This window comes from Carcharhinus amblyrhynchos, chromosome 13 (assembly GCF_965287045.1).
Source record: "Carcharhinus amblyrhynchos chromosome 13, sCarAmb.v2.hapA, whole genome shotgun sequence".
Taxonomy (NCBI): Eukaryota; Metazoa; Chordata; class Chondrichthyes; order Carcharhiniformes; family Carcharhinidae; genus Carcharhinus; species Carcharhinus amblyrhynchos.
In genome coordinates, this window is record NC_137336.1 from 33,396,251 (window position 1) to 33,413,315 (window position 17,065).

General features: G+C 41.3%; 1 protein-coding gene across 1 annotated transcript; it reads right to left on the minus strand.

Moving 5' to 3' along the window:
* Positions 1-4,388: 4,388 nt before the first annotated feature.
* On the minus strand, positions 4,389-13,839 carry LOC145351820 (methylsterol monooxygenase 1-like). Its single transcript, XM_080201494.1, has 5 exons — positions 13,530-13,839; positions 10,747-10,895; positions 9,679-9,805; positions 8,843-8,997; positions 4,389-4,997 (listed from the first exon to the last, which is right to left on the minus strand). The coding sequence occupies exons 1-5, from the start codon at positions 13,776-13,778 to the stop codon at positions 4,796-4,798; spliced, it is 882 nt and encodes a 293-aa protein (XP_080057620.1). The 5' UTR covers positions 13,779-13,839; the 3' UTR covers positions 4,389-4,795.
* Between the last annotated feature and the right edge of the window lie 3,226 nt (positions 13,840-17,065).

The following is a 17,065-nucleotide window of genomic DNA, read 5'->3' on the forward strand; positions in this document are numbered from 1 at the left end:
ACAAACCTCTAGTCCAAGTGTATGCATTATAGAGAATCATGATACTGCCTTGGTGTCTATTTTGTAGCTGGATTTCATGGCTCTTTACAGAGCAACTTGGTCCGACCCAGTTTTTCGTAACTCCCTCTGTTCTCCTTTAAACACACGGAACTGAGTTATCCGGTTAAACACAAGACTTGCCATCTGCAGCCTCCTAGTCAGCTTCTCCTACGCTTACAATTTTCCGAAACAATATCCCACCAGTTTTCCTTTTAGAACATTGCTCCAACCTCAGCCGTTTTCTCCGAAGCAACCTTCAACCTTTTTTGCTTCTAAAAACCTCTCAACTGGGTCAAAAATCCAAGCATCGTTCGTAAGCACACTCAGGCATATTAAACCAAACCGAAAATAAATAACCCACAAATCAGGTTAAATTGAAATCAAAATTCCATCATTCTTAACCCTTAATATTATCCGGATAGTTATAACAAAGAACAGCAAATTCCTAACCAAGTCTTGATTTTGAATAGGTTTTAGCTTTCAATTTACTAATTCTTATGGCAAGAGGTCATGGGTGTGAGCTTTCCAGCCATTCATGCCACGTTCCCGTTGCAGCGAGGTCAGAGAATTTGGTGCCCAACCAAACCTCTGTTCACTGCAAATTCCCGCCATTGTGAGCGACCGTAATATTCCAGCCTATGTCCTGAAGAAGCAGTTTTCTTTGCCAATTAAAATGCACTACAGATTTTTTCATGGAGTTCCCCGTTGAAAGTACGAGTGTGGGCCCTTGACAGAAAACAGCAAAACATTTTCCCTTCCACTAAACTGTGATCTACGGAGTGAAAATGTTCGGAAAATATGAGAATAACAAAAATAACCAAAGTTTTGGAAGTTTTCATTGTATCTATTAAATAGAATAAGAAATCTTACAATCATGAAATTATTACAGAAATTGGGCATCCATCATGGACAGCACTATATCAATGACAGTAACTTTAGTTCAAAATGCTACATGTGCATGATTCATGATCAGCAAGGCTGTTTTATCAGATAAGATCGTAACTTGCTTAATTTACTCTGGAAAAATCTCACTGAGCACACATTTATTAATAAACTGGAACTCCTACAGTTGATTTGATGATTGACCATTACTTCATTATGCACATCATTAGGGTTGATAATACATTGATATTTTCAAATCATAAATTTGAATGAGTATATGTATATGTACTTGAACTATCTCTACCAAACTGCCTTACAATAGAAATCAAATCCTCTGGCCTGAATTTTCATGGATTGGAATCCCAGCACTTGCAGAGGAATTACCTGGCTGTTTCTGCATGAATCCTGCAAGAAAATCCAAGATTTTCCAGTGGGCACCATTAAAGTCACAACTCCTACCCACTGGGAAACCTGGTTTGGAGATGCCTGGCCTTAGGAAGGAATTATGCTAACATGAGTTATTACCTGTTTCGTTGTAATGGATCCAGTTCTCACCCGCTGAAGAGTCCAATGGGCCATTTACTTTCCCTCAGAACGCTGGTATCGCTCTTCCCACTCAGAATACAAAACTTCTACTCAATCTTTGCAAGATGAATATGGAAGGTTCCAGCAAAGCTAGTCCCCATTCTTCGCACCCCCCACCTCCGTCCCTTGTGTAGCTTGCCTTGTATTAGATTACATTCAAAGAGATATTTGGATTTGCATGCAAACATTTAAATGTAGCAGAAGGTTCACTCCTTCTGAAGCGCCGTAAAGCCATTCTTTTTATTTTGTGATGGTGGGTGGGCAGGGATTGCCAACAAATTGCTACCACCTTAAATGTAGAGCATGTTCCAAGGCACATCAAAGAGAAAGAATTCAATAGTTGGAGAAATAATTCACAGCATGGTACATTAGGGGAGGATTTGGATGGTATTTTTAAAATCATGAAAAATAGGAAGGTGGAGATGTAGGAAAAGAATTTCTGGAAAATAATCTCGGAACAACCAAAAGCTTTGTCACCAATGGCATAGTCACACAGAAGAGCAAAAGAGCATCAATCATGGCGTGAGATGGAGAGGTGAAGAAATTTGCACAGTAAGGTTTAAACGAGGCCAGAGAGGGATTAGTAACTGAGAGTGATCACTATGAATTTGATCCATTGGGGGTGGGGGGGAGGAGAGGCAGATTGATGAACATTAGGAGCGATGGGGGTTAGAAGTGAAGTTTTGATCAGATTGGTCTTTGCACACGTAGAACACAGTGGGCAAACAGGCAAAATATTACACAACCAAAAGAGAAAATGCTGGAAAATCTCAGCACAGCTGAGAGCATCTGTAAGGAGAGAAAGGAACTGACCTTTCGAGTCCAGATGACCAGATAAAAGGCACAGAAAGTGGAGGGATAGTTAAACTGTAGGGTGACGGAATGAAAAATGAGTCATAGCCACAAAACGAGGGGAAAGGCCAGGAGGTGCTAACCACAGTCCAACAGTAGTTTGCTTTTATAAAATATTAGATAAGTTGAGTCTAAGCAACAGAGCTTCAACAATGGTAATGAGCTAAGGGTGAAAGGAGAAATACAGTCGAGGAATGCAGTTTTATTAATGGAAGAGGTGTGGGAGTTTGAAACTTTAGCTCAAAAATCACAGTGAAAATCCAAAAGCAACTGGGGTGTACGAGCTCTACTGGAATATGTAGTGACATGTGTGAGGATAGACCACACAATGATGTGCAATGGAAAAACGTGGACTAATTGACGATACGAAATATCAAAAGGTCAAGCAAGAATGGTGCACATTTACACCAACAAAGGATGTTGCTGGTGATTGGACAGATTCTCACTGTACTGGCTGGTGAAAGGTAAGATTAGTTGGAGGCATTCAAATAGAAAGATTTGGGCAAGGTAAATATAAAACTCGATAGCAGTAATTCATTCCGGACCTAAAGTAATTACAGATGGAACAGCCGGAAAGGAAAATGGGATTGACTTGTTGAGGAGAGGAGTTGACAGAAGCAGATTGAATGGGGATGGGATTTACCCCAAATTCTTTTAAAATAAAGATCCTCCTGCAATATTGGGAGATGTTTTCTCATTTAAAATTACATTCTATTATTGGGTACTTCTATGAAAATCTATATCCATACCTCATCACCACAAACATTTCAATCAATGCAAGATTTCAGTAAGCCACCAAAAATACAAAATGCACCCAATATCTCTTTTACCTCTGCATTCCCAAACTGATTGTGCAACAATGCTAAGAACTCAAGAGTATAGAGTTTTCTACAGGTAACACTAAGTATTTATACCACATTATGAGTAATTCATATAGTTAAGTGCCACGAACAAAATTCAGGCACTGATCTTTCACTGAACCAACAGTCTGGTTATTTTAATATTGGTCCCTATATCAGTTTTCAATCCTAGAACAGATCATTAAATGTCTACTCATTCCTCCAAGTCACTAAACTCTCTGCTAACTGGAAAGAAAATGATCCTCAAATTATATACTGAAACCCTCTCGAACGTTCTTCTATTATGTCAGATTTCCACTGGCCATCTTCAACCTTTAAGTTAATGCTATTAAATATAATCTCCATATTGATTTATCTTAATACAATCTCAATACATGAAATCTTTCAGCACAGAAGAGACCCTTTGACCCATCGGGTCCGCACTGACACATTAGAAACACCTGAACTCTCAGCTATTCCCATCTGCCAGCACTTGGCCCATAGCCACATTATTGTTAATGAAAGGAACTATGTTCTCCACACTGGAGAAAGTTGACACCGCTTGTTGGCAAGTTGTATCCTTCATCATCTCACCGCAGTTCAGAAAGCATCAGCTGAAATGAACCGTAAACAAATGCAGTCATCTGAATGAAGTTTGATCCATTTTGCAAAAAGAAGTGGTACTACCCTGTCTTAATACTGAGTAGATCAGCTCAAATATATGCTAACAAGACATTGTGGTAAGTGTACCAGAGAGGTGTATTAATAAAAGAGAGCTCCAAGGACAATGATAAAGCACATTAGCTACAGTTCTTAGTGCAGTCAATGTGAATCAAGTTATGTATCTGATGCCCAAATGGAACTATCAGTCTACAAGGTACTAATAAAATCCAGTGTTACTTGACTGTAACCAAGTATTAACAAGGACTAGTTGATCCTGTAGGGACTCCTTAGTTGAAAATGTTTGGATATATTATCCTCTATGACAAAAATACTAGTAAGAACGAACAGGAATGAGTGCTTGGGTAGAAGACTGAATACTTGAGGCCATTGTTCCAGAATCGGAACCCTTGAAAGGCAGTTATACTGTAGGGCATAACATAGGTAAGCAAAATCATGCTGTTGCAACTATTGATTCTAGAATATAACATGGAAATATTGTAGAGGAAATTACACCACAAAAATCACAGGGCCCATTCATATTAAAGTTTCAATACCACAAATAATCACACAAAAATGTTTCCTCACAACCCCTATTACAAAGAGAAAGAACTTCAAGATTATCCATTCAAAATTTTGGAAGAAATGAGAAAATGAATGTGTGCATTTGGTATACGAAATACAAAAAGTCAGGAGAAACTTTAACGCGAGTCTGTACAAGTGTATATTAACACTGCTACTTTCTCAGCTGAACTCCTGGAGAAAGTTTAGAATATTTTATTTGTTAAAAGATGGTAGCTAAATAATGGTTCCTGCTGTTGAAATTTAAGAGCTTCGGTTTAGGAAAGAGTTCAGCTGTTGGTTAGATTCCTCGATTTCCTGGTTATGGTAACTTGGTGTAAAACTTGTTAACTTTTTGTCTCGTTGGTTTTCTGCATTTATTTGTCTTTTTTCATTTCCTTGTCCATCTTCACTTTCTCATTGTATATCTGGAACTGCAAGTCTGTTCCAAACAGCTTGTCCCACCATGTGAAGGTTGAAGAATAGTTTCCAACAAAATTCATGTGATGAAAGTCATGGAAACGGGAGCCCCCATAAAACGGTATCAGGTGCAGAGGATTTAGGGGAACATCATAACCACTGAGAAAATATAATGCAAAATAATTAGCAAGAGTGACAAACCTCAATCATACATGTGCATTTCATTCCCATTGTGGATTACAGGGTGGAATAATGCGGGGATGGGGTGGGGACACTGGACAGCACATGCCTCGGAAACCACGTTGGCATGGAGCCAATGGGCTCCCTGCTGATCCACCCCATCACTCATAAAGCATTGTGGGTGGGTTTATGGGAGAGAATCGGGTCAGAAGGATGAGGTGGTTCAGTCTAAGGAGGATTGCCCCATGATTGGCCAAGGGCAGCCCCGAGAGCGCCCCACCTATACATTTAATGTTTAAAGCAAATCTAGTGTCCCACTCCCACCCTGCCAAATACATTTTGGCACAGGCAGCGTATAATGTACTTAATTGATTGTTACCCTTTTCCCTGCCTCATTATTATGGGGGCATGAGCTTGGGAGTAGGTAGGAAGATGGTGGGATGGGTACCCAGCCTATTTTACTTGCTGTCCCTCCCCCCAAGAAGGAAACGCTCCTGGTGGGGGTGCACATTTGTTATATTGCTTCTCTGTACTTAGCATTTTATTTTTCTGTATTATATTGTCTCATTAATAGAATTGCTGAATTCTGGTTGCAGGAGTGGCTGTTTAGCCCATCTTCTCTGTGCTAGTTCCTCCATTGTAGCTGTTGGCAATGACCTGGCAGAATGAATCGTCTGCCCAATTTTCAAGCTATTGAAGGATATGCAGGCACATTCTCTAAATAACAGGTGATGTGCCTTGCCAGCGTATCATCCAGGCAGTGAAGTGGAAAGGTAACCCCAGCAACAGTATTCTCATTTCCTTGTTCTTTCCCCATAGCTTTTAATATTTTTCTTCTTCAATTATTAATTTCCCATTAAAACCTCCTGCTCTGCTTCAGTAAACAATTGCAGTAAAACAGTTCATATACTTAATTTAAATTCGGTGTACCAGGCAACAGCAAGGTGCCAGTGGTCCTGCTTCACACTGCTGCCTCACAGCGCCAGCAACCTGGGTTCAATTCCAGCCCCGGGTGACTGTGTGGATTTGCACATTCGCCCCTTGTCTGCGTGAGTTTCTCCTGAGTGCTCCAGTTTCCTCCACAGTCCAAAGATGTGCAGGTTAAGTTGATTGACCGTGCTAAATTACCTTGGGGAATTAGCAGGGTAAAGATATGGGGTTACAGGGATAGGACAGGACCTGGGTGGGATTGTTGTTGGTGCAGGCTCAATGGGCCGAATGGTCTCCTTCTGTACTGAACATTCTATGATTCTATAGGCTGTACTTATAGGCCCATTCTTGCTCTGATCCCCGCTGTCATCAACTTCCCCCAGGACTTGACACATCACAAATGCTTCGTGAAGCCCTCGTGAACAGGCAAGGCGACCAATCCATCCATGTTCACCTCATAAGTGATCCCATCACTGACTCCTGCAGGTCCATGCCGAGTTCCTGGCAGCTGTCAGGTTGTCCCAGTTCTCCATAATCACTATTTGACCAAGAGGGAGCAACAGGAGCTGTGAACATTTCACTGTCCAATGCTTCAGCTAATGGACTACATCCCCTCACCCTAGCCCCAACCATTGTGTTAATACTCTTCAAAATCACCCACTAACACTCTCTTCAACTGGTAATAAAGAACCTTTGCCCCGTTTTCATATACAAGACCTGAGCTAGCAGGTATTGAGCTGGTGATTGAACCACACTGCAAACAAAGCTGCAAAGTCAAAAGCATCAAGTTGATTTAAATGTCGAACATCGATTTTCAATAAGCTTGGATCTGAGGGGGTATACTTCTTTCAAACTATGTAAAGATTCATCAGAAAATTGTACTGTTTGTAGCTTCACTGGATTTAATGTTTCAATGATTTAATATCGCGACTTGATAATATGGAAGAATGTAATATGAATCTGGCACAACAGTATATATTTAGTTCAACATACAGTTTAGAAATATCTCCTTTTTATTTCAATCATTAAATGTAAAATTTTTATATTTCTTGGCTACTCATGTTCTACCATACTTCCCTGTGCACTTTACACTATTTACAAATGACATCTAGCTCAATGAAATCTAGTGGATTTAAGGTTCTTAAAATACATTTTTTTTCACTTTTAACTTGCATAAACATGGACTTTGGGGGGGTAACAACTGAATTTTACCGGTTAAGATGTCTATTGTCTCACTGCTTAGTTATGCAGTTACATTGGTGGTGTAATGTGGAGTCAAAATGAATTAGGAAAAATATTGTGTAATCAAAAATATATTATGTAGGTCAGGATCAATCATCTTTTCTCTATGGCTGCTGCCTTTGGGATACCCCAATTCCCTCATTCAGTTCCCCAAACTCCAAAGGTGAAGTGATAATGTTACTTTTACATCTGTGCAGTTTTCATTCAGATTTTATAAAATGAGCTCCTGACAGTTGGTTCCTTTCTCTTAGCCTGGTCCTTGAGTTATAGACCATCCCATTCCTGAAGCCTGTATATCTGTTGCTAGAATGCGACTGAATAATGTCGCCTTAAAAGTGACCTCTCAATCCTGTTACTGTAATGTTCTATGTGGCTGTTTCCTAGTACAAAGTTTCAACTAAACTCCATTGTGATAACACTGTGCCTTTAAAAAATGTATTTTATTCATGTTCCTTTGCAGGATTTTGTTGGCCCACGCAACCGGTGCCCTCTAATAGTTACTGAAGCAATATAATGGACATCACCAGATGTTAATCTGGTCTAATGCAGTGTTCTGTTTAATGGTCCTTTGGGGTTTGCTGAGTGGAGCTTGATTGACAATTTATGTCAAGTGGTAAAGGACAGCTATGCTTCAGAAAAAAATCCAGTTTTAGTTTATTTTCTTAGTTGTTTCTAGAAGCTGGTGGAAATCATAGAAATCATAGAAACCCTACAGTACAGAAAGAGGCCATTCGGCCCATCAAGTCTGCACTGACCACAATCCCACCCAGGCCCTACCCCCATATCCATACATATTTTTACCCACTAATCCTCTAACCTATGCATCTACAGTCAATTTAGCATGACCAATCAACCTAACCCGCACATCTCTGGACTGTGGGAGGAAACCAGAGCACCCAGAGGAAACCCATGCAGACACAAGGAGAATGTGCAAACTCCACACAGACAGTGACTCAAGAAGAAGGCAGTGTCTCACTCTGTCTCTCTCTCTCTCCAGAGGCTTGCTGAAAGTTCCAGGACAGGAAGCCTCAAAGATTTGATCCAACATTCAAAGACCAAGTCACAGCAGGTATTAAAAAGCTGAACATCCAGCATCACGTGAGCAGACTTGCTTTGTGTGCTAAGTCTGGAGAAGGGTGGGTGTCTGTGGGATGCTACTTAACTTGGAACAGCAGAGATAGTTATTAGGAGTTATACTATGTTGTGTTTAATTCTTGTAATTGCTAAATGTTATGCTAAATCTTTTTGTTACATTTTAACTGTGTTCCTAAACAAACTTTATTTGATAAAAGCTTCCTAGTGGGTTGTTTGAATTATACTTGGAGTGAAACACCTTATGCTCACCAATGCCAAAATCAAATGGCATAAAACACATTGGAGCTTCTGGCCTGGGTCTTGACACCATCCATAAAGGAACAAGCACTTGGAATAAATAGTTGTCTTAAAATATGTCATTCAAATCTGTGGAATCCAGCAGTATTCAATACCCTGATGTTTGGATGGTGATCCAGCTGAGGATCAGTGCAACCTTTTATTGCAGGAGCTTACATTGATCTGTGAAAGGAGAGACCTTTTCCATGTAATTTCTGTCTAACTCATTCTCAAACATTAAACAAACAGGTCTTATGGTCCTACTTGAACAGTATATTTACCTGTGTACATCTATTGATTCTAGGAGACGAAAGGTCACCCAAGCCCACAGGAGGATTATATGATTACAGAAGATCATGATGCCAATGAAGAAACCCATTCCGAGGACGACTGTCTCTACTGGATGGGCATATTCAGCCTGCATGCCAAACGGAGCCTAAATAAATATAGAAATTTGAAAAAAACTAAAACTGAGTGATGCTTGCACAAGGTAACATTCACTGAAAGTAAACACTGATAGAATGATGTAAAAAGATAACAAGAAGGTGCAATGAAAAAGTCCTACTGTACTGTTATCAATAATTAACATGAAGCTTTGGAAAGAATTCAGAGGTGTGGAACAAACAGTTGCTGGAGACTGCAACTATTCAATAAGTGAGCTAACTCCAGACTTAATGGTTTTATGGCCAGATCACAAATATATTTTGTATATTCACTTGGTCCCAATTCCTGCAGCAAAAATGGGTCAAGCAAATGCACACAGTTTACAATTTCATTTTTTAAATGTGTATTAATGCGACAACAATTCTAATTTGCATAGTCCAGAAAATCCAACCTAGATTCAGGGTGTGGCCCAAGTGCATTAAGTGTTTCACATGCTTAACGGGACTGGCCACAGGAAGCTGCGCAACTCAGGGCACAGTGTATCATTGTCAAACTGCAGGACCTAAGGCAAGGTGATGATATAGGTCAGTGTGAACAGGACCAATGGATGAATGGAGCTTTGAGTAATCCACAACATCGAAGCCAATGGGAAGGTAAATTGGTGATTCACAACTGCCAAGTTTTCTCATTGTGCCCAAAAAGAAAAAATCCTCTGTCAGTACATGTGACTCACCGGAAATTCATGATGAACTTTATGGATATATTTGTATATTCTCTTGTGATGCAGCAGTCGGTGTACAAAGTAGTGCCAAGTGTCCTCAACAACAGCACAACCCAGGCATTGCATTGCAATGATCTGCCTGTATCAGAAAGAGCAATAGAGCAGTGTTTAGGGTCATTATATCAGTAAAGAAACTCCACCGGACTTCAACTGAAGGAATTCCATGTTTAAACTACAGCAATAAATGTTCTGACTTTGCACCGCTGTCAAGAGCCTTGTCCATCAGCAACACACATGAGAAATCCAGCTGCATTCTCCTCAGAAATTTCCAACCATTTTAACTAATGACCCATACCTGAATTTCTGCCCTGCAAAGCCAGGAGGTGAACTTGCCCACCAGCATCAGAACTTGCCCACCAGCAGCACTGTCAGAAAATTACCTCTCACTATTTTGCCCTTTGTTCCATTATTTCATTTTCTGTAACATGATCAAGATTATTTTCTATTAACAAGCAACATTAAAATGTGCACTTATTATATACTGGCTGCAATACAGCAAGCAATGTCAAGACACTGCAGGAGGCGTTGATCAGATAATAACATTGGGAGAATAGGGAAGGCGACCAAAGTGCTGGCTAGTTAGGTTTTAATGAAGCTTCTAACAGAGGGGTGAGTGATTTAGAAGAGCATTGAGTGTGGAAAAGTAGATTGAAGATTGAATGGTGGAAGATGCAAGCTGAACACAGGATTGAAAGAGGTTGCAGATTGAAGTTGTAAATGAATACTCCAGAGTAGGAGGACCAGTTGAAGATTGACAAGGATTGGGATGATAGACAGCACATGATTTAGCAACAGCAATATGCAGATAGAGCATGGTAATCATCTGCTGATATCAGATTCAAATCTGTAATATTCAGGATTTAATGTGGGGTAGGATGCAGGCAACTGAACTCAGCATGAATTGGAATTTGTATTGGGTGCAGCTTAGGAGGCTGGTTAAGGTTATAAAATTCAAGCCTTGAGATGAATAACCATGGACAAAGGCTTTATAGATAATGAGATGAGGCAAGGATATCTTACCATCGTGGCATGTTGTCCCAGTTGTAGGGAATGTTGAAGCATTCAGTGAAGTAATAAGTACCACAAATCAGTGGCAGCTGGATGCAGAAGTGGTTGAATAACAGCACTTTGAAGCACTTCCATTGTTTCTCAATACACTCTGGCTGGTCCTAGATTCAAAAAGGATGATGATAAGAGAACTGTCTCATATATGGACAACCTACTTTACAAAAGCAAATGCAGGAAACAAATTAATAATTTTTTAACATCTTTTCTCCTCCTTTTTACTACACATTTTGCCCTGAATATCACAATCCTGGCAGTTATAATAGAATTCGACCCACTGCCCTAAACTTGGACTTTGATACAATTTGCACAGTGTGAGTGCTCTCCATTGGCATCTACCCCAGGTATTGAAAGCACTGATACCTCCCATGCCACCTTTCTCATGGAGGTTCTAGGCCTCTTTCTCCCAAACTCATTGTATAAGGAATACCGGCCACTTGATCCACGGCTTTTGGTGTTGTTTGTAGGCAGAAATTTCACCCTTTATAAGGCCAATCAAGCATTCCTAGAAACTACAAGGATTTGGCATTTGATGATTCTAGTCTTTTCCTGGCTCATTCTGCTGGACTCCCAGGAACTTCAAGGTTAGTTTTTGCTTAAACAGCAACTAATGATATCATTAAGGGAGCCAACTTGAACAAGTTATGTTGGACAAACAGTGCTTAGAATTTCAACTATATGAACACTGAAGCTATCTAGTCTAATTTAGATTTCTCATTTCGCCCATTCATTTTTTAAAAAATATTCATTCACTGGATGTGGGGAAGGTGCTAATCCATCTTCTTAAATACAACTGAATGGCTTTTATGGCATTTCAGAGGGCAATTAAGAGTCAAGCACATTGCTGTGGGTCTAAAGTCATGAGTAGGCTAGACCTGGTGAGGATGACAGATTTATTTTCCTAAAGGACACTCATGAACCAGATGTTTGCTACTACTGAAACTATTTAACCTAGAATTTATATTCCTGAGTTTCTGTGGTGAAATTTAAAATCGTGTCTGGATCATTTGTTCAGATTTATAGATCACTGGTCCAGTAGCATAACGACTATGCTACTGCGTGCAGTTTTTAAAAAATTCTTCAATTACTGATATTATTTACATTCTCTAGTTAAACCACAAATAAACACATGTTAAAGTTAATTCAAATGTCCAAACCATCATGCAAACCAGCCTCCCATCCATTGACTCTGTCTATACTTCCCGCTTCTTCAGCAAAGCAGCCAGCATAATTAAGGACCCCCACACACCCTGGACATTCTCTCTTCCACCTTCTTCCGTCAGGAAAAAGATACAAAAATCTGAGGTCATGTACCAACCGGCTCAAGAACAGCTTCTTTCCTGCTGCCATCAGATTTTTGAATGGACCTAACTCACATTAAGCTGATCTTGCTCTACCCCCTAACAGTGACTGAACCAATACATTTTGCACTCTCCTTTCCTTCTCAATGAACGGTATGCTTTGTCTGTATACTGCGCAAGAAACAATACTTGGATACTAATAAAGGAGGGGGTAATTTCTGCTCCAGAATGTTGGATCACAGCTAGGCGAGTGCTCATTCTCTATTATGTTCATAAGAATTATATTCGAGAAAGTGTATTAATACATGTGACAATAATAACAAATCATATCAAGTCAAAACATATTGCTGTGAAGGGAACTTTGCTCAAAGATCAGCAAGGAAGGCTGAGGTTTTTGCAATAATTGTCGCTACTTCTGTAAAATGCAGTTTTGCACTTTTACATTAAAAAACACATATCTCAGAATATTTCTTGCAATTATTTTTCTTTTCAGCTAATATTTATGATGCAGTGAAATGTTAAGGTCACATTGTACATTTACTGTGACCAACTCTGCCCAATATTTTCAGTGATAACTAGCACTTCCTGGGGTATATCCGACAAGGGTGGATAGAAATACAGTAAATTTAACCAGGACGCCACTCTGGCCGTGGTTCTTAAGGTATACGATTACTGCTGTATTAACATCCATTATAGTTATAAGCATTATAGTCAACCAAGTCCAGATCAAGAGTTTTATAAAATCAGGAACTGTAGGTATAATCGCCAGTGGGAGGGTCAGACCCACCTGGTTTTTTTTGGCATAAATTACATTGCTTGCTCCTCCTCACAACTCCTTACTTGGCTTGGACATATATAACGAATGTTTACTGAAATATTCCACCAGAAAACTTAGGAGGTAAAGGAGGGGGTAATTTCTGCTCAAGAGTGTTGGACCGCAGCTTGGCGAGTTCTCTGTTAAGTCTGTAATAATTACATTTCACAACGTTCAACATATATTCAGCGAATACCAAAACAAAAGTTTTCTTTAAAGAGATTCCAGATGCCTGTTGCAATTTTTCCACTCATTCTACATTTGGCCAATGATGGGTCAAAATGTGTTACAATTTGATCAATTTTATCAACACAGAAGCAACAAGAGGCTAAATGGGACATTACAAATACATACAGTACCTGCATTCGAAATTCTGCAAGTTTTTTCTTGCACATTGTTTGCCTGTACGCCATTCTAAATATAAACCCAAATCCAGCAGAAATCATTAACTATTTTCCATTTAAACTCACAGTAATATTGGATGGAATGAGTGGCTATTTGAGATAGGTACTTTCCAGAATTCAAAAGGTGCCCCGGTCCCACGGTAAATAATACACACCGTTCACAACCACCACCCGCCCCCCCCCCCCAAATAATAACTATTGGCTTCAAACAGTCCTTACCTTTTGGATCTTATACTTTTGCATGGCTGGAATAAACTGAAAGATGAAACCCGGTAAACAGAACAGGAAATAAACGCCTTCGTGAACTAGGAGAGATCCCCATGTAGCAATTTGAAACTTGGTGAAATTTTCCAGCATGTAATTCCATGCATTTTTAAAAGGTTCCTGTAAGGGATTCTGAGGGAGTAAAGAATCCATGTAGTCCATGGCTAGAATGGCAGAGGTGATGATGCTGCTGTTTGCATCCATTCTGCAGGCTGAGTATGCGATGCTGTGGGAAAGCAGCCTGGCTGCAGACGCAGCACTTTAACCCAACACTAGCCCACTGCCTCACTGACAGCCCAGGGCACCAATTGAAGCAGAGGATCTCTCTGAGTGACAGACCTACCAGCCAATCGACGTGCGGCCAGGAGGCGGGTTCCAGATCGCCTCCTCTCGACTCATGCGGATCGGCGGCCGCTGATTGGACGAGCCGGTGGACTGATGTTGCGCTGTGTGGACAATCCAATATGGGCAGGATACGTCACTGCAACCCAGACTGGCAACAGAGTAACAACAACACCGCTTCCACTCATTCATATTATCCCTTCCACTCACCCACTTATATTACCCCTTCCACTCTCCCACTTGTATCGCCCCTTCCACTCATTCATATAATCCCTTCCACTCACCCACTTGTATCACTCCTTCCATTCACCCACTTGTGTTACCCCTTCCACTCACCCACTTGTATTAACCCTTCCACTTACCCATTTTCATCACCCCTTCCGCTTATCCGGCAACTCACCTCCTGACTCCCCAAAGAACATAAGAACATAAGAAATAGGAGCAGGAGTAGGCCATCTAGCCCTTCGAGCCTGCCCCGCCATTCAATAAGATCATGGCTGATCTGCCGTGGCTGAGTTCCACATTCCCGCCCTCTCCCCATAACCCTTAATCCCCTCGCTTATCAAAAACCCATCAACTCTCGTCTTAAAAATATTTAGCGAGGCAGCCTCCACCACCTCAACGGGCAGAGAATTCCAGAGATTCACCACCCTTTGAGTGAAGAAGTTCCTCCTCAACTCCGTTCTAAACCGCCCCCCCTTTATCTTGAGGCTGTGCCCCCTAGTCCTACTGTCCTTTCTGAGCGGGAAGAGTCTCTCCACCTCTATCCTACCCATCCCATTCATCATCTTATATGTCTCAATGAGATCTCCCCTCATTCTTCTAAACTCTAACGAGTACAAGCCTAGTTTATTCAGCCTCTCCTCATAGTTCAACCCCCTCAACTCCAGCATCAGCCTAGTAAACCTCCTCTGCACTCCCTCCAAGGCCAAAATATTCTTGCGTAAGTACAGCGACCAAAACTGCACACAGTACTCCAGCTGCGGCCTCACCAATGCCCTATACAGCCACAGCAAGACCTCCCTACTTTTATATTCAATCCCCCTCGCTATGAAGGCCAGCATCCCAAAGCTTGTCCATCATCTACAAGACACAAGTCAGAATCGTGATGGAATACTCCCCACGCGCCTGAACAGGTGCAACTCCAATCACACTCAAGAGGCTCAACACCATCCAGAACAAAGCACCCCGCTTGATTGGCACCACATCTACAAACATCCATTCCCTCCACCACTGGCACTGTGTACTATCTACAAGATACACTGCAGCAATTCACCGAAGATCCTTAGACAGCACCTTCTAAACCTAAGACCACTTCCGTCTGGAAAGACAAGGGCAGCACATATATTGGAACACCACCCTCTGCAAGTTTCCCTCCAAACCACTCACCATCCTGACTTGGAAATATATCTTCATTCCTTTGCAGTCACTAGGTCAAAATCCTGAAATGGTATTGTGGGTCAACCCATACAGCATGTGGACCGCAGCGATTCAAGAAGGTGGCTCACCACCACCTTCTCAAGGGCAACTAGGGATGGGCAATAAATGCTGGCCAGCTAGCAACACCCATGTCTCACAAATGAATAAAAAAAACTTACTCCTGTCTGGCACTAGCAAAGCTCCTAACAGGATTAGATAGGGTAGATTCAGAAAGAATGTTTCCAGTGGTGGGGGAGTCCAGAACCAGGGGTCATCGCTTGAGGATAAGGGGTAGACCTTTTGGGACTGAAGTGAGGAGAAATTTCTTCGCCATGAGAATGGTGAATCGGTGGAATTTAGTAGTTGAGGCCAAAACATTGTGTGATTTCAAGAAATAGATATAGCTCTTGGGACGAAAGTGATATGGGGGATGGGGAGGTGGGATCAGGGTATTGAATTTGATGATCAACCATGATCAAAATGAATGGTGGAGCAGACTCAAAGGGTCAAATGACCTACTCCTGCTTTTAGTTTCTGTGTTTCAAAATCCGCCAGAGTCATGTTCTATGCCTGAGCCCTTGTTTTGTTCCAGATTCAACATCTCTAATCATAGATTCATAGACTTTCCCTCTTTTTTAGGCTACTAGATATTCTAGTACTGGCCAAGTGAAGACGATAACAGAACAAGTGTTTCAGAAAGCTGGGGCACTCAAACGCTGTGGAGGGGAGGTCCATGGCATAGTGACATTCTCCAGAGGCAATATGAGGATGTAAATTAAGGTTGAAAAGCAAAGCTTAGGAATGATATTATCCTGTGTCACATGCTGTGCAGGTTAGGCAAAGTAAGAAGTCTCTCAACACCAGGTTAAATTCCAACAAGTGTATTTGGTAGTAAACACCACTAGCTTTCAGGGTTTGTCCCTTTGTCAGGTCACTGGGAGTTCTGATCACAAACAGACCATATAAAGGCACGCACAATTTACAGAATACTGATTAGAATGTGAGTCTTTACATCTAATCAAGTCTTGAAGGAGCGGACAATGTGAGTGGAGATAGCATTAAGCATAGGTTAAAGAGATGTGTATTGTCTCCAGACAGGACAGTAAATGAGATGTTGCAAGCCCAGGCAAGTCATGGGGGTTACAAATAGTGAAACATGAACCCAAGATCCCAGTTGAGGCTGCCCTCATGGTTGCGGAATTTGACTATCAGTTTCTGCTCAGCGACTCAGCACTGTCGTGTGTCGTAAAGGCTGCCTTGGAGAATGTTTACCCGAAGATCAGAGGCCAAATGCCCATGGCCTCTGAAGTGTTCGCCAACACGAAGGGAACAGTCTTGCCTGGTGATTGTCAAGTGGTGTTCATTCATCAGTTGTCATAGCGTGGTCTCCCCAATGTACCATGCCTCAGAACATGTTTTCCTGCAGCACATCAGGTAGACAATGTTGGCAAGAGTACGTGGCATGTACCTGGTAAATGGTGTTCTCACGTAAGATGAAGGCATCCATGTCGATGAGCAAGCATGTCTTGCAGAGGTTGCTGTGGTAGGGTTATGTGATGTTGTAGTCACTGTTCTCCTGAACAGTGAGAACAGTGAGGACAATGGTCTGTTTGAAGTTGTGCAGTTGTTTGAAGGCAAGAAGTGGGGGTGTGGGGATGGCCTTGGTGAAATGCTCGTCTTCATCAATGACATGTTAAAGACTCCAGAGAAGATGTCGTAGCTTTTCTGCT

Excerpts from the sequence above, each read along its gene's own strand:
- LOC145351820 (XM_080201494.1), bottom strand. The coding sequence starts at position 13,778 with ATGGATGCAAACAGCAGCATCATCACCTCTGCCATTCTAGCCATGGAC. Across the intron at positions 9,806-10,746 it reads TGGGACAACATGCCACGATG|GCAGATCATTGCAATGCAAT; the intron begins GTAAGATATCCT and ends TTTCTGATACAG. Across the intron at positions 8,998-9,678 it reads AAGTTCATCATGAATTTCCG|GCTCCGTTTGGCATGCAGGC; the intron begins GTGAGTCACATG and ends ATATTTATTTAG.